This window comes from Arachis ipaensis, chromosome B7 (genome assembly GCF_059453495.1).
Source record: "Arachis ipaensis isolate K30076 ecotype BB chromosome B7, ASM5945349v1, whole genome shotgun sequence".
NCBI lineage: Eukaryota > Viridiplantae > Streptophyta > Magnoliopsida > Fabales > Fabaceae > Arachis > Arachis ipaensis.
In genome coordinates this window covers 136,816,231-136,839,657 of record NC_142442.1, presented here as the reverse complement: position 1 = coordinate 136,839,657, position 23,427 = coordinate 136,816,231, and the positions used below count along the sequence as shown (strand labels likewise).

At 31.8% G+C, this 23,427-nt stretch overlaps 1 protein-coding gene across 1 annotated transcript; it reads left to right on the top strand.

Moving 5' to 3' along the window:
* The first annotated feature begins 17,789 nt into the window (after positions 1-17,789).
* Positions 17,790-22,781, top strand: NIA1 (nitrate reductase 1). Its single transcript, XM_088493256.1, has 4 exons — positions 17,790-19,080; positions 19,160-19,300; positions 20,237-20,469; positions 21,098-22,781. The coding sequence occupies exons 1-4, from the start codon at positions 18,018-18,020 to the stop codon at positions 22,439-22,441; spliced, it is 2,781 nt and encodes a 926-aa protein (XP_088349382.1). The 5' UTR covers positions 17,790-18,017; the 3' UTR covers positions 22,442-22,781.
* Positions 22,782-23,427: the final 646 nt, after the last annotated feature.

Genomic DNA, 23,427 nt, shown 5'->3' with positions numbered 1-23,427 from the left:
GATGATGCACAATGTGTTAGGTACATGTTCTTATCTACTCATTCAAGTTTATATGCAATAGGCAATTTACAATATTTAGCATTTTTTAATTTAAAACCCGTATCTTGCGAATTATATTGCTTAATTATTTTTGGAGAATCTATGATAGCACATTTGTTTTAATATTTGGCCATATAGTAAGAAAAAAGCTATCATTCCAAAAAGCGGCTCAATTTTAATTATAAGCCAATTGGGGAACAAAACTTATTTACAAACTGTACTCTTTATGTATTACTACCAGATAAGACAATCCCATTGATTTTAAGGTAAAGATTAACTTTTAAAATATCTATTTCTCAATGGGACATTCGGGTTTTCTTTAAACTCAGTTTAATATTTTTTTTGAAACGGAAGTTGCTAGCCAAAAGCTACAACACATGTTAGGATTATTTCTCCTATTATATTCCACATTTTCTATTAAAAAAATTTATAGCATTCACACTTTTAGTGCCAATTCAGTGTTTTGTTTTCGATTTCGCAAAGAGATTTGTATTTTCATTACAAATTTCTATTATTTATGCCTTTCCTTTTATAAGAGAAAATATTTTTCATACACCAGTTAAAAAATACACATTTTTATCAGTCATATTTTTTCGAAAACGGTCAATTACACTTACAATCTAAAATAAGAAGACTAGAGAAGTCTAAACCACTACATATTACATGACAACTTTTTTTTCAGATTATTTTTAGACCAGATTAAATATGCATTTAATTAGCATAATTTAATTATTATGATATATTTAGTTCTAATTGAGCAACCCTTTTCCAATATAGAATTCATTTGTAACATAAACCTTCTTTGTGATATTTCAACTAATAGAACAACTACAAACTGTAAAAGATTCTACTAATTCTTCATATAAACCAATTATATATAAACATAATTAACATCTCTAATCAACTTTGTATCCATCCAATTTCATTTCCATGTCATAAGTATTAATCTTCATTTAACATTTTGCATACAACGTAGTTGGATATTATGATATTTTTGGTTAAACATGAATGACTAAGCAAGTAACTAAAGCATGGAAAAAGTCTCATACATTTAAGTAGACCACTTATAATTAAAGATATTATATCACAATCATCATCAACAATTTCATCATTAATGGAATTTTTCAGATCCGGATCACAACCAAGCGCCAATTTGTAAGAACTGCAAGACAAAACAACAACTTAAATCAATTATCTAACACTGTTTTAACAAAATATAAAATTAACATTGGTAGAAAGGGAAAGATATGTGATGATTATGTTATTACCCAAACTTGGTAGTTACCGATCTCCATGGAGAAAATGTACAGTTCTCACAGCTTTTGTTTCCTAATTACAACGAAAAAATAAAACAAATCAAAACCAAGATCTACCTCTATGAGCTCAACCGTTACTGTGCTCAATAAATAAATTCAGCGAGAGGTTTGTACATACTACTCTGTATAAGGAGCCAGTCATGTAATAAAGAAATTATTGTCATTTTCATCCAGATGATTATTCCATTACAACATGATTTCACTTCGTCACCTGCTCATTTTATAAACCAACCAACAATTGTTAATTACATATTTTACTGTTTCAAACTTCGAAGGAAAACAAATATAAACATGTATAAATATTCATCAGATTACCTTACCTGCGCGTGTATGCGGCTGTAACTAATGCATTCTAAGAGATTCCCATGAGTAATATATGAAGCTATTTAGAAGTAGTTAAAAAATGATCATGAAAAAACTTTTCTATTTTTTTGGCGTTTCCCTTGCCACTTAGATGAAGAAAGATGAACATTTTTATGAGCCAACGGTCATGAGTAAATGAAGTAGGTGGATTTAGCCAATTCAAAATTAATATATAATAATATCTCCATAAATTCACATTTAATGGGCTCAGTGTTACTCTTTTTTGGCTAGCCAAAAAGTTGAACTTCTTTACAGAGAAGCGTTTTTTACCTTTTATACAAAATTTATATCCATCTTGCACAACTAAACAAGCATTAATATTTTAATATCTATATCCATTAATTAAATCCTTCCAACAATATTTTAAGAACTAAGATTTTAAAATGAGTATTCATTTTAAGTATATTATTATTCAAACAAAATTCTTATGAAACAAATCGCATACGAAATTAATAAATAAATAGTCATTAAAATGTTACTAAATCTTTAGTAACAATAAACATGTATATAAAATTGTAAGTAGGAATAATTAATCATTAATAAATTTTTATGTTTAATTATATTATTATGTGTAATATCACGTCACATATTTTTTTTACACAACAGGCAAATCACATAAAAATTTATCTAATATTATTATATCCCAAAATAATTATTAAGTTTTGCACTATAATTTAGTATTAATTTTATTAAACATAGCTGTATATATGTAGAAAAAGATAAAATATACTGTGTAGCACCATCTGCGCATTGCGCAGGAATACACTAGTTTAAATAAAAAAATAGAATCTGTTAGAGAATTATTAGAATCAATTTAGATCAATTAGTATCATTTATATTTATATAGCATATCTGTATATTAATTGTAGGATTCTATGCCTTTATTAGTTTGATTCATTTAGCACTTATAAATACCCCTTGTATATTGTACTTTTGATCAGACTGAATATACACAAAACACTTTCTTTAGTTTGGTCTCTTATTTTTAATATGGTATCAGAGTCATGGTATCCTCCTTGAAAAGGATAGGTTGTTTTTCTTGCGGTGAAATCACCGTAGTTTTTGCACTTTTTTTTCTATGCCATTTTTCTTTACCTTTTGTCACTCCTTTGATGTTTTTTCACCTCACCGACTAGCATATTCTCTCCGTCTTGTGTCTTTTCGAGTCGAATGATTAAACACCAATGTCATCCGTTGTTTTCCTATTCTCATGAAGAAATCATATAGTTTTTGCTCTCTTTCGCTAGTTTCGTCTGCATTCTCTCATAGCATTTTCGTCTGCGTTCTCTCGTGGCAGTTCCATCTGCGTTCTCTCGTGACAGTTTTGTTTGTGTTCTCTCGTGGCAGTTCCGTCTGTGTTTTCTCGTGGCAGTTCCATCTGTGTTTCGTTTTTGTTTCCTTATGGCAGTTTCATCTGCGTTTCTTTCTGGCAGTCCCGTCTGCACTTCCGTCAGACAAGCGGCAGTTCCGTTTGCGCTTCCTTCAGACTAGCGGCAATTCTGTCTGCGCTTCCTTCAAACAAGCGGCAGTTCCGTCTGCACTTCCTTCCGGCAGTTTCATCTACACCCATTTTAGAGAGTTTATGCATTTTTTCTTTTTTCTTTTTATTTCGTTGTTTTAAATAAGTTTCAAACTCAAGTTGTCACTTGAGTTTGAGGAGGATGTTAGAATATAATTAGGATCAATTAGGATCAATTAGTATCGTTTATATTTATATAGCATATCTATATATTAATTATAGGATTCTATGTCTTTATTACTTTGATTCATTTAGCACCTATAAATACCCCTTGTATATTGTACTTTTGATCAGACTGAATATACACAAAACACTTTCTTTAGTTTGGTCTCTTGTTTCTAACATGGTATCAAGAGTTTAGGTTTTTTTTCAGAAATAATTAGTTTCTACCTCCGTTATCTTGTTTCACCGGCAGTATTTTGTCCTCCGTTTTTGACTTCTTCCCGACGCCTTTCTTCGTCAACGCCGCCACCTTCGTCTTCTACTCGTTGCAAGCTTTCAAACGCCGCTGACCTCGCCGCCTACCACCGCCGGACGCAGCCTCACGCACCGCCAGAAGTCTGGTCACCGCTTTAGGTTCTCTCTCCCCAGACGCCATCCAGAACCGTTGGATCCAAGCCCAGGATCAATGGTCCCAGACAGCGCCACGTGTCGTCGCTAGCACCCACGCTGATCCGCCCAGCCCGTGTCCGGCCCGACCCGGACCGACCCGCATTATCCGACCCGCTGCCAGCTCCGTGCTCTCGTCAGCGCTGACGCGTCTCTTCCTCCTGTCGCGTGTTGCCACGTGTCTTGCTCTACTGACGAAGCAGCTGACATGGCATCTGACGTGACTGCTGACGTGTCTGACAGTGGGACCCTCCCTAAGATTTTTTGGTGAGCTCTTTCCGATTTTGCCATCTGTTTCTTCATTTTCTGCTCTAAAATTGAAGTTTTCTCTCCTCTCCTTGATCTCTGTGACTACTATTATGGAAAAGTCAGATGTTTTTGCTTCCACAGATAGAAAGGGTAAATTCTGTCAAAATTGTAGCCGTTCTGGGCACCTCTTCTCCGACTGTCTTTCTGTTGAATGTCGCACATGCCACCAGAAAGGTCATATTAGCTACCATTGTTCACAGCTGTTCTGCCGTTACTGCAAGATCCTGGGACATTTAATTACTGCCTGCCCTACTCGCCCACCACGTCCTGATCCACTCAACCCGTCTCTTGTCTCTGTTTCTGGTAATACCCCTGCTGCTTTTTCGACCCCTCCAGGTAATTCTAAATGGTACTTTGACTCGGGTTGCTTTAATCACATGTCTCCGTTGCGTAATATTTTCTCGTCCATTTCTACCACTACAAATGGACTTTCTGTCAATACTGCAAATGGCTCCCTCTTGCACGCAACACACAAGGGTTCTATATTTCAGTCAACTCTTAATCTTCCTTATACTTATTATATTCCCAAATTAAACTTTAATCTTATTTATGTTGGTCAACTTGTTGATCTGGGTTTTGAAGTCACTTTTTCCATTTCTGGTTGTTGTGTACAGGATCCTCAGACGGGACAAATCATCGGGATTGGACATAAGGTCGGAAAGTTGTTTAAACTCGAGAATCTTTATATTCCTCCTGTACCAAATCTCTGTGCTGCTTTTTCTCCCTCTACCCTTCACTTATGGCATCAAAGTCTTGCCCACACCTCCTTAGGAAAACTGCGTCCGCTTGTGTCTCAGGGTGTTTTAGGTTAGGTTCCAAATGAATCTTTTGATTGTATTTCTTGAAAAATTGCCAAACAACCTGCTCTATCTTTTCACAATAATTCATCTCTTGCTTGCTCTCCTTTTGATCTCATTCACTTTGATGTTTGGGGCCTGACTCCCACTGCCTCTATGGGCGGAGCTTGATACTTTGTCGTTTTCATTGATGATTATTCCCGTTTTACTTGGGTTTATTTGATGACTAATCGCCATGAGTTACCTCAGATCTATATCAACTTTGCTACTATGATTAAAACTCAGTTTTCCAAGGTCATTAAGGTTTTCCGACGTGATAATGCTATGGAATACCGTGATTCCAAACTCTTAACCTTCCTTGTAGAACAAGGTACTTTGTTTGAGTTTTCTTGTCTTGGTACGTCTTAACAAAATGGTAGAGGTGAACGTAAACACCGTCACATTCTTGACTCCGTCCGTGCAATGCTTCTTTCTTCTTCGTGTCCTAAGCGTACTTAGGGTGAAGCTGTTCTTACTGCTGTTCATGTTATCAATAGACTCCCTTCTTCTGTTCTTGGTAATGTTACTCCCTTTGAGCGTCTTTATCATACCTCCCCAGATTATAGTTCTCTTCGAGTTTTCGGTTGTGTATGTTTTGTTCTTCTTCAGCCTCATGAACATAGTAAACTTGAACATCGGGCTCGTATGTGTTGTTTCCTTAGTTATGGCACTGAACACAAGGGTTATCGTTGTTGGGATCCTCTCTCTAAATGTATTCGTATATCTCGTCATGTTGTCTTCTAGGAGCATCATATGTTTTCTCGGTTCTCATCCTTTGAGTCAATTCATACTACTCAGTCATCTTTGTTTACTAACCCCAATGTTGATCTTTTTCCTAGTGATGATTCTACAAATTCTATCTCGAGTGACCCTCCACAGCCTCCTGTTATTCCGCTTTCTCCATCTCCCGATGATTCCAGACCGGACGATGATCCTGCTCCTACCGTCATGCCTCCTCCTCCCACTCGTTCTTCTAGGGTAAGAAATCATCCTCCTCATCTTCTTGATTATCATTGTTTTTCTACTCTCCTTCATCAACATGAACCTAAGTCATTCAGAGAAGCCTCCACAAATTCAAATTGGCAACAAGCAATGCAGGAAGAAATACAGGCACTTGAAAAAGTACACACTTGGGATTTGGTTGATCCTCCTTCTGATTAGGAAGTTGTAGGCAGTAGATGGGTATACAAGATCAAGACTCACTCTGATGGCTCTATTGACCGTTATAAGGCCCGCCTGGTTGCTCAAGGTTGTACGCAAGAGTATGGTATTGATTATGAAGAGACTTTTGCTCTTGTCGCTCGTCTTACATCTATTAGAGCTCTTCTTGCCATTGTCACGGTTAAAAAATGGTCTCTCAGTCAGATGGATGTGAAGAATGCATTTCTTAATGGGGATTTGAAAAAGAGAGTCTATATGAAACCACCTCTGGGATATCCTTGTCCTACTAGTAAGGTTTGTCTCCTTCGCAAGGCACTTTATGGACTTAAGCAAGCTCCTTGTGAATGGTTTGACAAGTTCAGCACTACCATACACAGTCTTGGATTTACTTCTAGCCCTCATGAGGATGCCCTCTTCATTCGTAAAAGTGAACGTGGAGTTGTTCTTCTACTTTTGTATGTTGATGACACGATCATTACTGGAGATGATGTTGATGGTATCTCTGATCTCAAGGCCTCACTTCATCGTACCTTTGAGATGAAAGATCTTGATTCTCTCAGCTATTTTCTTGGTCTCGAGGTCATCTCCACCGATGATGGCATCTATTTATCTCAGGCTAAGTATGCTTCAGATCTTCTTGCTCACGTTGGGATTACAGATAGTCGCACTAAATCTACTCTTATTGAGCCTAATGTTCAATTTACCCCTATGGATGACATTGTTTTGGATAATCCGACTCTCTATCGATAGTTAGTTGGGGTCTCGTCTACTTGACTGTCACCTGACCAGACATCGCATATCCGGTTCATGTACTTAGCCAGTTCTTGTTAGCTCCTCGTACTACTCACTATGCGGCAGTTCTTCGCATTCTTTGCTACATCAAAGGCACTCTATTTCATGGCCTTTATTTTTCTACCCATTCCTCTTTGTCTCTTCAGACTTACTCCGATGCTGATTGGGCTTCCCACTGATCGTCGTTCTACTACTGGTTACTGTTTGTTACTTGGCGATGCTCTCATTTCTTGGCGTGCTAAGAAGCAAACGTTCACTGCTCGCTCCAGCACAGAAGCTGAATACCATGCCCTCGCTAACACCACTGCTGAGATTATCTCGGTTCGTTGGCTTCTCGAAGATCTGGGTGCTCCTCAATCGTCTCCTACTGATGTTTTTGTGATAATCGCAGTGCTATTCAGATTGCACATAATGATGTGTTTCATGAACGCACCAAACACATTGAAATTGATTGTCATTTTGTTTGGCAACGTATCCTTATTGATGCTATTCGTCTCATTGCTGTTGGAACACTGAATCAGACTGCTAATATCATCACGAAAGCTCATCACCCGACTCGTTTCCGGACTTTATTATCCAAACTCAAGCTGGTATCCTTAGCTCCCACTTGAGTTTGAGGGGGGATGTTAGAGAATCATTAGAATCAATTTAGATCAATTAGTATCGTTTGTATTTATATAACATATCTATATATTAATTATAGGATTCTATACCTTTATTATTTTGATTCATTTAGCACCTATAAATGCCCCTTATATATTATATTTTTAATCAAACTGAATATACACAAAATAATTTTTTTAGTTTGGTTTCTTGTTTCTAACAGAATCGAAATGACAAATGCAAGAACATAATCATTAAGACAGCTTGTAAATTATTGTTTGTCTTTAGGATGAATAATAGGTTTTTCAAAGTGTTTATTCGACTCACACTCTGGAAACGCCGTCGTTGACGTCTTTATTACTATTTTAATTTCTTATCATAATTACCTTCTATCGACAAAAAATTTTCTTACTAACAGATATATTTTCAAATATTTGGGATTAGATTTTTATTTTTTTATTTTTTTGACTCGGTTAAGAGTGGAATTGAAGACTCCTACCTACTACTCGTAAAACAGAATTTTCTTAGTACATAAATGTACACATAAAAGCAACCTAAAAGTATTATAAGTGAAAAGAGATATTTTGCAATATAATTAATATATAACACAGTATGTAAGCACACTATATAATATGTTTTTATGTTGATTGATCCGGTTGTAACTTGTTGCTAGCTAAGTCTGTTTAGTATGGAAAAAGTGCACATATTTTTTTAAGAATTTAATTTTAATATATTGATAGTATAAAACAGTCGTGCAATTATATATGATATAATATGTAATTAATATAAAAAATAGTTATTTTTACTGCTATGACATTATATAATTGAATGTACGTATAAAATTAGTTACTTTCCACGGACAAAGTATCAAAATTAATTTTTTTTTTTAATTATATTTCATTTCATTTTCGGTAGGAATAAGAAAATGGGCACTTGAGAGAGCATAGAACATAAGAAGCAAGTGTGACTTTAAGATATTGACATGTAGATCAAGTTGCTCGAACTCTAATTTGTCCTTTTTTCGTTGTTCTTGTGTTTTTCTTCCTCCTTCAACATTAAAAAAAATAATAATAATAATAATCTTTGCAATAACGAGAGAACAATATTCAAAAGGAAAGTTCATGTAACTTGATTATTATTTTCTCATCAATTTGCGCTTTTGTTGTTTCTTTTGGTATACTAATAGAAGCAATAAATAAATAAATAAATATAATAAATAAATAAAAAGAAAAAGAAAAGGAGTAAAGACAACCGTGGTTATTTTTTAAGCCACTAAATAATGATGGTATTAGTATCTGATCTTAGGAATCTAGCTAGTAGTGCATGAATCAACCCTTTTTTTTTTTCACCAACAAGCATCAAAAGAAATCTCTCTTGAAAGTAGAAAGTGGGAAAAAATCAATGAATGGTACCCTTTAAAATCTGAATTGTTTTTTCTTTTTCATGTAGCAATAATCAACATCTTTTGAACTCATACCGTATAAATATTGTATAAACAATGTAGATGTGAATATGCGGGTAACTATTGATGAATTCACATATATAGATACAATATATAAAATAATTGCTATTTATTTAAAGATTATTAGAGTAGTTTTTATATAATAAAAATGAGAATGGAAATCTTGTTAGATATTTGATGTGTTAAATTAAATTATTATTTAATATAATATGTATTTATATCTTAACTATCATATTTATTTAAAGACTATTCTACTAATAATCTTTACATTATTAATCACTAAAATATGTGACATATATTATGAATTTAATTTTAATACATTGTGAGTGTAAAATAATTTTACACATAAATTTAATTATATAAAAATATTTTTTATATTGACGGCATAAATGGTTATTAAAAAAATAAATGTGATTAGTATAAAATAATTTATATTATCAGTACATTAAAATTAAACTCATATATTATACGAGATAATAAAATAATTGAATTGTATTATTTGGTGTATGTACGCTAGATTGTGATATTAGATTAAAATAACAACACTTTTTTTTTTCAATACACATATATAATATCAGGCGACAGAAAATAATAAAGTTAGGGGGCACCACATAATTGGCATATATGTAACAAATGAATTGAAGTTGGTGATGATTTGCTTTCAGTAATTGTGTGTCTTATCTTTGATCAATTGGAGAGCATGCATAGAAACCACATGGAACGAAATAGCAGAAAACATGTGGATGGAAAAACAAGTTCAAGTAAATATGGAATCACAAGAAGAAATTAAAAAAAAAAAACACAAAAATCCCACACCAAATGCATATATGAGTTGTGGTTTTCTTTCGTTACAATCCTATGTTGTGATTGTGAGAGACAGAGAGAGAGAGAGTCGGCATAGACTTCAATAATTAATAATAATCCATTATTTATAATTATAGGATAATATTAGGTAGACAAAAAAAAAATAGCCAAAATTTGTCTTATTTAGTATTAATTAATTGTTGTTATTTAGCATTAATTAGTTGTCGCAACAATTAATGAATGCTAAATAAAGTAAGTTATGGCTGCTTTTTGCTGATTTTTTTTGTTACCAAATATTTCTGATAATTATAATATGCAAAAAATGCTTCGAATCTATTTTTTCTTTTTCATTCGTCCTCACAATATCTTCAAGTTGTATTTATTTGTCCACAATATTCATATTTAGATGTAATATATTATTCTATTTTATTATATATTAATTTTGTTTTATTATTGGTATTAGTAACTCATCTAATCTTTTGAATCAATAAGAAAAAATAATTTACCATAATAGTTATAAAGTATATGTTAATTAGACTATTTATAAACATATATATAGTCTTATACAAATTAAACTTCACATTCCAAATATTCATTTAAGAATTAATTAAACATCAATGGTTATATTATTTAATCCAATATGTTTTCACAAATACTTTAAAAATGTTATTTTAAATCAGTTTTGGGTTTAAATTATATTATACACTATTTTTTTAGTGTTCTCTTGTGTACATCTTCTAATTTTATATAAAAGGTGAATTAATAAAAATAAAAAATAATAATAATAACTATGAATTTAATTTTAATGCACTGTCAGTGTAAAACAATTTTATACGTATATTCAATCACGTAACGGCAAATTACAAAAAAATAACAATTATTTTTATTAACCGCGTAAATGATCATCTAAAAGGACGGATGTGATTACACGACTATGTAAAATATTTTACACTGTCATCAATATATCAAAATTAAACTCTAATAATTATGCATTACTTTAAAAAAAATTGTACAACTTAAAATATATTAAAAGATAATGCAAATATTATTTCGCATATTTCACATCTAGGCTGAATTTTAATTTGAGGAGCACATTTTATGTTGACAGTAATATAATTATTGGGTGATATTAATTGAGGGGAAGAAGAAAATTCTGAGCTTACTAACTCATGAATGGTGCTTTTGTAATTTGGCTAAGATGTGAATGTGTGTGTTAGAAAAAAAAAAAAAAAAAAAAAAAAAAAAAAAAAAAAAAGAGGTGACTCCAGGGTTCACCAAAGAGCCAACTTCTGACCTTAAAACTCTCCAAGTAGCCGCCTTCATTTTCTCACTATATATGCCCCTTTCATTTTTCTATGTTTTTTTTTTCTTCTTTTTAGTTTCATTTCTATACTGAAATATCTATCCCTAAAATACACCTTAAAAGGTTAATTACTTCCAAGATATTTAAAATGTTATCCATATCCATCAGTTAGGATTTGGTTGTCAATTGGATTTTATTTTTGTTCACAAAAAATATTACTTACCTATCACTAATAATAATAAGTTATTTTGTAATGCACAAATTTCATCAAGTTTGTTCTAATTAATTAATAGAATTTACTAAATACTTATATATAATCATAAATTTTAAAATTTAATAATTTACTAGCAGTACATACCATTGATTATTAGATAATTTTTTTCAGATGGAATAATAATAATAATATTTAATGAGTTAGACGGCAAATATTTTGATATTTTCACCCTTATTATTTTTTGGGTTACGTTGTAATTATTTTTAATTTTAAATTTATATTTTTGTGACCCATATCCATATTTTCCTCTCTTAACTCTCATAGTTTGGTATATAAATTAAAGCAGCCCCATGATTTGGGGTTCCTTGGCTGTTGGGAATGACGATGCGCCACTTCTCAATTTGGAAAAATTGTCCCTCTCTTATTTATACCCTTTTTGTTTTTGGATAAATTATTTTTTAGGAAAAATTAACAAATTAGTTTTTTATGTTTTAGAATATATATATATTAGATAAAGTAGTTCTAAACAAAATAAAAGACAACTTTTGTCCCTAATATATATTTTCAAAAAAATAATAAATTAGTCTTTAGTTTTATAGCATGATGGAGGTTTAATTTGTCTACAATTTTAAAATGGTAATGACTAATTTATCTTTTTTATTAGAAATTAATATGTTTGAAGCAAAACTCATTAAGAACTAATTTATTAGGAAATTATTATATTCTTTTTTCTTTTAATAGTGATTTAGACTTGTATTAACCATTTATTTCTTGTCCCTTTTAGCGTTTAAAAATTAAAATTATATATCTATAATATGCTCTCCATTGATAATGATTTATATACGGTGGTTAATTATTATGGGAATCTTTGTTTGGAGGGACTTAAATAAATAAGATGCAAGTTAAACCAACGAGCCGCCACAAGCATGTAGATTTATAATACCCCCTGGCTCTTCATTCTTACCATTTAATTGGCTCCAATACTCATATTCTGCTTCAAGATCTATGTAAAATTATTTTGGCGGTAATTTAATTAATAATTAATACTTTTATATCAATATTAATTTCCTAAAACATCCTCAAGCTCGTAGAAATTATAAATCACACTTTAACTCTTCCAACTAAGATCTCTTTATGCCAATGAATAATAGCTCAAATGGCATAATCTCCATATACTCAATTAAGAGGTTGCGTGTTCGAATCTTCTATCTTTGATAAAAAAAAAAAAAAAAAAAAAAAAAAAAAAAAAAAAAACTAACATCTCTTTATATTAAACAAGGTGTTAACATAACAAAATTACTTTAACTTCTTATAATAATAAGATTATATATGATATTTTAATTGTCATTCTTTAATTTGTCATATTTATATTAACTTTCACTAATAATACATATTTAGAGAAAGGTTCGCACACATACAATTCATAAAATACAAAAAGAAAAACAAGTATCTAAAGAGTTTCACATATATCTAATAATCTCAGAGATGGTGAGCTGGTAGATATTTTTACGTGTCATATAGTCTAACTTTTAAAAAGGTTGGTGGAATTTACTATTGATTCTATTTAAATGTAGAATTAGAATGATCTCATCTTTTGAATGTAACAAATATAATGAAAGTAATTGTTATCGACATCATAATTACTTTTAAAAAAATATGTTTGGGTAAAAACAATGCAATATTTACATCATATTCATTTTTAAAATTTGATTATATAACATCTTTATGTTGTAGAGGTGATAAAGTGAGTAAGTTGTTCCGTGTTTTTTTTTTTTTTTTTTTGTCGCAGTCTCCAATTTTAAGCATTACATTCATGCTTTATACACTCACACAACACATTCACACACATTATATAGGTACTATGAGTTCTTAAACAATATTCAGTTTCAACTAGGATTTGAACCCGAATAATAATAATACGAGTTGGTCCATTTCACTAAGTAAAACAGAGCCAAAATGCTAGCTCATTCTATATTATGGTAGATTAATTGATAGTTAATTTACTTAATTTTAAAAAAATTAATAAAATTAAAAATTATTTAGATATAAATAAAAATATTTAAATTATTATATAATTTTTTATTATTTTTTCTAAATTTTAATCTCAATAAAATTATTTAAAAATAATATCTATTAATAGAATTATTTTTATTTTAAGAAACAATTCATAAAAGTTAAGCATATATATAAAATTATAAAATAAAATAAAATAAATAAAATTAATAATAAAAAAATAAAAAATATTTAAAAATTATATAATTATTAATTTTGTAACATTAATTATTTTTATTAAAATAAAAATAAATAAATAACATTTGGTGCATGACCTTGTCTGTCCCTTCCTTCAAAACACTCGCATTTGGCTGTGCAGGTTTCAAATCATAGTCTAACCAATTTTTTTTTTCGGAGTTTAGTAGATTCAAGCTATTTTGTCACTTCTAATATGTTATATACGTATTTTTTATTTATAAATTTATATTAATATCTTATTAATTTCGAAGTATAATAGCGTAAGTGATCAAATTATTTTAGTAACTAAATTGATAAATTAACAAAAATACTCACACAACGTATATATAAATTACACATTTTTTTTTCTTTTACATGTTTCTTATCCCAATAGATAACTCAGCCTCCAAAATCTAATACCTCAATTACATGTCACATCATATTTTGTTTGTTAATACTTCTTGAGCACAGATAATTACGGCGAAGCATATATATTTTAGAAAAAAATTTAAGTGTATTAAGAAACACCAGTATTTCAGTTGTTTTAATCGTTAATTTTTCAATTAATATATATTATATATATTTTTTATAATTCAGATCAACGGTTAAAACAACTGACATACTGATATTTCTGATACTTAAAACTCTTCTTATATTTTAATTTTTGTACTAAACTAAAGGTGTGACAAACTTTTTAGAATTTATAAAATCTCTGAAATAAACAAACATTTCGATTGCACTCTATATATATAGCCGGAGATGTTTGTATCTCGAGTATTGAAATTCGAAGACTATTAACAATATATCTCGTGTGCATAGTTTTCATTTTCGGCGCTTATCTCAAGAATGTTTGTGGTATGGTTTGGATCGGTTTTGAATAAAAAAATTTATCTTAACACTAATTTTATTTGCAATGCGCTTTAGATGGAATGATTTTTTAAAAAAATTCCGATGCGATCCAATTTAAGCGGTTTGGATTGTATTAGATTTGCGATTTTGTAAATTAAAAAAATTAAATACATATAACAAATCTTAACATCAAATTTTAAATAATCAATAATAATATAATAAGTCTCAACAATATCTTAAAAAGCCAACAATAAAATAACAATAGAAATAAAATTATAAATTAGTTAAAATAAATAAATAACAATTTGAACATGAAATATTTATTAAATAATAATAATATATGAATACTATAAAAATATATAACAAATTGAATATCTTATAAGTATAATTGTAAATATAATAATATTGTAGCATATTGTACGGTAGTTTGAATTGGATTTGATCTATGAAAAGTAAATTCAAAATCTGATTTGATCAACAGTTTGCAAAAAATAGAATCCAATCAAATCCGAATTAGTGCAGTTTTAATCGATTTTCGATTTAGATTGAATTAGATAAACGGTTTAATTTGAATCGATTTAAATTTAAACACCCCTACTTATCTCAACTCTCAGGTATACCTAAGATATGTAACATTAAGCTTATGTCATATTTACCCAAAATATATATATATATATATATATATTTTTTTTTTTTTGTGATATGAGTTTCAGTACTTGGAATATGTCACATAATTTATATTGATAAATATTTAATAATTTACATATTTAAGTAAAAAATATATTTTTTATTAATTTAAATAAAAAACCGTATTTAGTAGGCAATGTACACAATAATATTTTAAAATTAATTGAGAGAGGATAATAATATAATTAAAATAAAAATAGAAAACAATACATTTATATTGAGAAGATAACAATAATGAGCTGTGTGATGGATTGATATATAAATATGTTTATATGATCACAATTTCCAGAAAATATCATATATCCTTGATGCATATCCTCACAATGCAAGAATATTAACTTCATATATATCATTTAAAAATAATAAAAAAAGAACTGTGAGCGCATGAAGGAGTGGTGGGAATTGTTTGCTACTCAAACTAATGTACGTGTGAAGCATATATATCACTTTGAGTTTAATAATTTGCATTGTATTGTTTTCTGCATTCAAGGGTGCATATATATGCATAGGCTTTATGTGGCCAGATCCCATCTAGACCGTATTTAACCGACCATCTCGCTATATAATTAGATACGAGGAGTGTTAGGGCGCCAGTAATTTTTGTGATTTATAGTCATTAAATAGCCATTAATAATATTTTTAATGATATAAAATTTTATTCAATAATATAAAATTATTCATTTCTCTTTTGCTAGTTAGTCAGAATTTAATAAAATTGCTGGAACTAAACTTTTCTAATTAGATACATGTCTCCATGCACTTTACCCATCGTCTACATTAATTAACCAACTTACCTTTTTAGTGTCCCTTCTTCCACTTCTGTATAAACTATTACAATATACAATTCTGTATAACTTATAAATATATATACACGGTAATACTAAAAAAAAAAATCAAACTTTATTTTATTTAATATTTATTATAGATAAATTTTAATTAATTTTGACTAGTTTCTTTTATTATCAATGAGACACACACATCTTTTCTATTTATGTGTAATTATTATACATGGTTAACATATATTACTATTATTTTATAAAAAAAATGCTAATTAAGAAACTTCTATCCCTTTTATGTAATATATATTTTTCTATTTATGTGTAATTATTATACATGGTTAACATATATTACTAGTATTTTATGAAAAAAATCTAATTGAAAAACTACTATCCCTTTTATGTATATACCATGTGAGTATATATATATTAAAAATAATATAAATAATATATGAAAAAGTCTAAAAATCAGTAGATTTTGTGATTTTTAGTCATCAATTAGTTATTAATGATATTTTTAATGGTGTAGAATCATTTAATTTCTTTTTAGTAATTAAGTGCTGGCCAAAATTTAATAAAAGTACTGACCTCTAACACTCCTCGTAATATATATATACACGAAAATTTTTCTAACAGAACCATGCTACGTGCACCCTCTTGAAGTCACTGAACATTGTTTAACAACTCGAGAATTTAAAGTAAAAACCTCCACCTAGGTTTGAGGTATTAACAGAAATGCACTAGTGTTTTGAATGTTGCCGTGTTGGAAATGTTTTAGTCTACAAAAATATCATTTGTTTTTTTAATAGTTATTTATGCCAAGTTGGGGGTTTCTACTGCGGGGAAAAATGCTCACACTGAATTTAAGATTTGATTAACATTATTACATTAGTAATCAAACACATAGAGGGGATTATGTGTATTACACGTATCCCTAACCCAAAACTTTCTTATATAGCTTTTTTCGTCTTCATTTTTATTTCTCTTATTTACCTGTTATATTTTGATAATAATATTTTTATTATTTTTCGCGGACATTTCATTTATATATCTCTTTTTATGGATCATTTTTAATAAAAAATAAAATATACAAAAAATGCATATAATAAATAATATATTTTTATTAACTTGTATCTTAAAAATATAGGTTAAGAACACTATAAAATAAATGTTTTACAAAATTATTGAAAAAAATTGATTATATTTCAGTGTGTTGAATATATAAAAATTTTAAATTTTTTATTATTATATTTTCTTATATATTCTTGAGACACAAATTAACTAAATTCATAATATTATTCTTATATTTGTTCATAAAAAAATTATACCACATATATAATAACAAATGAACAGATATTTATGTCTTTGCTTATGTTTGTACACACACTAAAATAGCAGATATTTATGTTTCCATATATGACTACCCCACCAACATGCATAGCCTATGACTTTAATTTGTGTCGATTTTTACTTATTATCTTCTGTGCAATATTATTAGTATATATAATTTAGGGACTCATAATTATATGTCTAATGTTATAATTTTCAAAGACATATTTAGTAGTATATATAATTTAGGGACTCATAATTATATGTCTAATGTTATAATTTTCAAAGACATATTTAGTGAACCTATAAAGTCCATCACAAAAAATTTTTGAAGTACTTATTTGGTAACTTTTTGAAATCTATTTATTATCTTATTATTCTATAAAAAGATAAGGTGAAATAAGAAAGCTCAAATAATAATAATAATAATCTATTTCTACTGTAGATACAATAAGGTTGAGAAACGTTTGGTTACAGCTTATTATTTCTGTCACATTTTATTATCATTGAATTTTAACACCAAAAATAAAATATTTACAAAACAATGTACACCCGATCTAAATAGAAACGCCTACTATTTTCAGTAACCAGTATGTGTGGGACATATTGTATACTAATACTACCACTACTACTCCTCCTTTCTCATTTGTGTGGCGTACCTTCCCTACGTTTCTTTCTGTCCTTCCCTCAAACCTTCCCTATATAACACCCCTTATCCCCCCTGGTTTCCCTCGCTCAACTCTCGCATCCATGTTTCATTCAAATCCTTTAATTTTCTTCAGCCACTAAAACACATTACTCTCCACTAGTTTCCGCAATGGCGGCTTCCGTTGATAACCGTCAATACCCAGCCCCAGGGCTCCAAGTCCAAACCCCTTTAAACGGCGTCGTACGCACTTTCAAGCCTTCGCATAACAATAATAATAACCGCTCTGATTCCCCCATTCGCGGTTATAACAAACTCCCGCAGAATTCGGACTTCACGCTCCCCAAGAAGTCACCTGACTCCCCGTTCAGCTTAGACAACGCGTGTTCAAGTGACGACGAAGACGACGAAAACGACGTCGCCGAACTCAAAACCCTCATTCACAAGGGAACCGCTGAATTGGAACCTTCAATCTACGACCCGCGCGACGATGGAACCTCCGACAGCTGGATCCAGCGCAACGCCTCCCTCGTCCGTCTCACCGGAAAGCACCCGTTTAACTCTGAGCCACCGCTACAACGCCTCATGCACCATGGCTTCATCACACCGGTCCCAATCCACTATGTACGTAACCACGGGCCTGTTCCCAAGGCTCACTGGGAGGACTGGTCCGTAGAAGTGTGCGGAATGGTAAAACGTCCCGCACACTTCACCATGGACCAGCTCCTCCAAGATTTCCCAAGCCGTGAGTTTCCTGCAACGCTTGTTTGCGCAGGGAACCGGCGGAAGGAACAAAACATGGTGAAGCAGAGCATCGGGTTCAACTGGGGAGCGGCGGCGATTTCCACGTCGGTGTGGAGAGGTGTGCCGTTATGGAGTTTGTTAAAGCGGTGCGGGATCATGAGCAAAACGAAGGGCGCCCTCCACGTGTGCTTCGAGGGCGCTGAGGATCTGCCAGGTGGCGGTGGATCCAAATACGGAACGAGTATCCTGAGGGAGGTTGCACTGGATCCCTCCCGCGATATAATCCTGGCTTACATGCAAAACGGCGAGCGTTTAGCGCCAGATCACGGTTTCCCTATTCGAATGATCATCCCCGGATTCATCGGTGGACGCATGGTTAAATGGTTGAAACGCATCATAGTTACACCGAAGCAATCTGACAGTTATTACCACTACAAAGATAACAGAGTACTCCCCTCTCATGTGGATGCTGAACTCGCCAATGCAGAAGGTATTTTTTCTCTTTTTTCTTTTTTTTTTTTTTTCAATTAGAAGGGTAACTAATAATTTGTTATTATATTTTTTATTAGCTTGGTGGTACAAGCCAGAGTATTTGATCAATGAGCTCAACATAAATTCTGTGATAACGACGCCGTGCCATAACGAGATTTTGCCGATAAACTCGTGGACTACTCAGAGGCCTTATGTACTCAGGGGATACGCATATTCTGGTGAGTTGATTAACAAGTAATATTTAATTTCAACTCTTTTTAATTAATAAATTATTTCTCAAAAATTGTAAAAGGGAATGAATACAATTACATCCTACCACTGGTAAAATACACCAATAACTGCGCATGCTCCTGAAAGGGAAATCATTGGTTGCAAACTTTCTGGTATCACTAGTTGAGATCTCCATATGCATGTTAACTTCTCACACTTCGAAGCACTTTTACTGGTTTTATTTTTATTATATACATTTTTTAAATATTCGCTTTTGTTGTTACATCGAGTTTGTTTGGATGGATTTGACCATCTCAAAACAATCATCAGAAGCTTTGTCATGTTTTGGTGCTATTGGTTGGTGGATACTTTTTAATTTCTCAAAAAAGTGCGTGGATATATGTGTGTGTCTTGTTCACGGAAACAAAATTTGATAGTTATATATGGAAATGAACGGCTTTGCCAGGATTCAATTTTAAATAAAGGAAGAGCAAATAACAGAGTTAGATTAGAACAATTGGTGATTGTTTAGGGTAAGCACATGTTAAAGTTGAATATTCTATTTGAAGAAAAAAAATAGATGCAAAGTACGACTTTAATTATAAAACTATGGATGGTACGGTGTTTCAGAATCATAACAGTGGATACCAAGAAATTAAAAGATTCACCAATTAATTGAATTTCCTGTTTTACGAAAGTAGATACATGGCCTAGTTGAAAAAAAAAATCACTGAAAATATAAATTGGAACTTGCGGAGTTAAATTAAATAGTATTTTTAATTAATTGAATATATAAAATAAAAATATTGCAAAATATTATGACTAGTGGTAGTGTATATATTGGAACCTGTAGGCAGTCGGTTGAAATGAAGTGTTTATACGACTGCTGTCCACTTGGAAGTTGTAAGGTTAATTAATTAATTAATTTGTTGATGAACATGCAGGGGGTGGAAGAAAGGTGACACGTGTTGAGGTTACAATGGACGGTGGGGAGACGTGGCAAGTGTGCAGCTTAGAGCACCCAGAGAAGCCGAACAAGTACGGCAAATACTGGTGCTGGTGCTTCTGGTCGTTGGAGGTGGAGGTGCTCGACCTCCTTGGTTCCAAGGAAATTGCGGTGCGTGCTTGGGACGAGTCCCTCAACACCCAGCCGGAGAAGCTCATTTGGAATGTTATGGTACCTACCTCCCTCTGTTTTTTTTTTTTTTTAAATATATTTGCATATTAAAATTAATTATTAATATATATTTTATATTTAATTATTAATTTTAATAACTGATTTTAGTGATGAATTTTAATATACATATAATATTATTATTTTTTTTTTTTCACATACACCAGAGAATAATACATGGCGGCTACTTCCCCCAACCACAACACCAAATTAGTGGCCTTAATTACTTCTCTTGACTAGACAACATCTAACAAAAAATCTCTCTTTTTCCCGTAACTTGTTATAATAATGATACTTGTTTGGAGAAAAAATGTAGAAGATATTTAAGCTGGATTTAATTCTGACTATGTGTTATAAAAGGTTTGTTTTATTTGCATTTAATTATGTATCGTCAATAATTGTAAAAATAAAAATAATTGTGAAAATAAAAATAAAAATTTAATACATTTAAGTAAAAATAAAAATTTAAAAAAATGTAAAATATTATTATATTAATAAAATAATTATTTTTATTTTCACTAGTTAGTATAATCTAAAAAAATTAGATATAATTAATAATTACGTAAAAGTTATATATAGTAATTTATGAAATGAAAATGAAAAAAACTAAATAGGTATTTGTAATATGTAGGGCATGATGAACAACTGCTGGTTCAGGGTGAAAACCAACATGTGCAAGGCACACAGCAGGGGTGAAATAGGAATATCATTCGAGCACCCAACCCAACCGGGGAACCAATCCGGTGGGTGGATGGCGAAGGAGAGGCATCTGGAGAAATCTTCTGATACCACACCATCCCTCAAGAAGAGTATCTCCACACCCTTCATGAACACTTCCTCCAAGATGTTTTCCATCTCCGATGTCCGAAAGCACTGCACCGCTGAATCCGCATGGATCATCGTCCACGGCCACGTCTACGACTGCACTCGTTTCCTCAAGGACCATCCCGGCGGCATCGACAGCATCCTTATCAACGCCGGCACTGACTGTACCGAAGAGTTCGAAGCCATCCACTCCGACAAAGCCAAGAAAATGCTCGAAGATTACCGCGTCGGCGAGCTCATCAACACCGGCTACACCTCCTCCTCCGACTCCTCCCCTAACACCACTGTCCATGGAAACTCCGAAACCACTCACTTAGCTCCGATAAATGAAGTTCCGGTTCCGCCGGTTACACCGATCCGGAGCGCGGCACTCAACCCACGGGAGAAAATCCCATGCAAGCTGGTGTCCAAGAAATCCATTTCCAACGACGTTAGGCTCTTCCGTTTCGCATTGCCGTCGGAGGAGCAGCTCCTGGGCTTGCCAGTTGGCAAGCATGTTTTTGTGTGCGCAAACATTGACGGGAAGCTCTGCATGCGTGCGTACACTCCATCTAGCGACGTCGATGAAGTGGGACACTTTGATTTGGTAGTTAAGATTTATTTCAAGAACGTGCATCCTAAGTTCCCCAACGGAGGACTCATGTCACAACATTTGGACTCGCTTCCTATTGGTTCTTTCTTGGAAATTAAGGGTCCGTTGGGACACATAGAGTACACTGGCAAAGGAAACTTCACGGTTCACGGAAACCACCGGTTTGCAAAGAGGCTTGCCATGCTGGCTGGTGGGACCGGAATCACGCCCATTTACCAAGTTGTCCAAGCCATCCTGAAGGATCCTGAGGACCGAACCGAGATGCACGTGGTTTACGCGAACCGGAGCGAGGATGACATCTTGCTGAGGGAAGAGCTTGATGCGTGGGCCAAGAGCGATGAACGGTTCAAGATTTGGTACGTTGTGGAGAACCAAAGAGAAGGGTGGGAATACAGTGTGGGGTTCATCACGGAGAGTATCTTGAGGGAGCATCTTCCTCCTGCATCCGAAGATACTTTGGCTTTGACTTGTGGACCACCACCAATGATTAAGTTTGCAGTGCAGCCCAATTTGGAGAAGATGGGGTATGACATTAAGAACAACTTGCTATTATTTTAGGGTACGTACGTACGGTACTAGCTAGCTAGGTTGCGCTTGTAAATATACGTATGTATGTATTGTTAAAAATAAATAAATGATTCTGTATGGGGGTAGTAGTTTATTCTAGTCAATTTTTATATTATTCTTTGGAAAATAGGAGGAAAACTTAGTTTGTACATGCATCATGTGCATGGACAAACCGTGTATTGTTTAGTTTAGTCGTTTACTTTTCCTAATCTTCGGGTCTTGATGCAGACAGGGTTGGTCAAGTTTTTGACTGCTCTTCTGTGTTGTTCACTGTTTACCCAATTAGATTTGGATAAATATTACATTATTATAAGAAAGAGTGTTAGAACAAGCAACTTTTGTGATTTGTAATTATCAAATAACTATCAATAATAATTTTAGTAATGTGAGATTAATATGAGATTTCATCTAATAACTCACTTCTCTTTGTTAGTTACTTACTGGTCAAAATTTAAAAAAGTTGCTAGTCTTAAACTTTTCCTATTATAAGATGTTCATTGCTTGGGAATGTGATGAGATAGATAATATATCCTCTCTAGTTTTTATCATGTTAGATGTATGTAGTACTGGCTAGCTCTCTTTGAAAGTGCCCGAACTTGAGACCAAAATTTAGAGGGAACGAAAGTTTAATAATATATATATATATATATATATATATATATATATATATATATATATATATGAATTATTAATAAAAAAATGTTTTATTTTGCAATACCAAACAATATTATGTACCATAAAAATAACATTATAATTAAGAAAATCATGCAAGAACAGTATATGTATTTTACTATGAAAATGCAGAAATTACTCAATGAGAAAGACTGGACAGGGATAATTTAATAATAATAATAATAATAATAATAATAATAATAATAATAATAATAATCATCATCATGAGTAGGTTCTATTAAACCAGTATGTATGGCTTTCTCAAATATGAAGAGATTCTTGTGGCTTTGGATACGCTTAGATGA

Excerpts from the sequence above, each read along its gene's own strand:
- NIA1 (XM_088493256.1), top strand. The coding sequence starts at position 18,018 with ATGGCGGCTTCCGTTGATAACCGTCAATACCCAGCCCCAGGGCTCCAA. Across the intron at positions 19,301-20,236 it reads CAGGGGATACGCATATTCTG|GGGGTGGAAGAAAGGTGACA; the intron begins GTGAGTTGATTA and ends ATGAACATGCAG. Across the intron at positions 20,470-21,097 it reads AGCTCATTTGGAATGTTATG|GGCATGATGAACAACTGCTG; the intron begins GTACCTACCTCC and ends TGTAATATGTAG.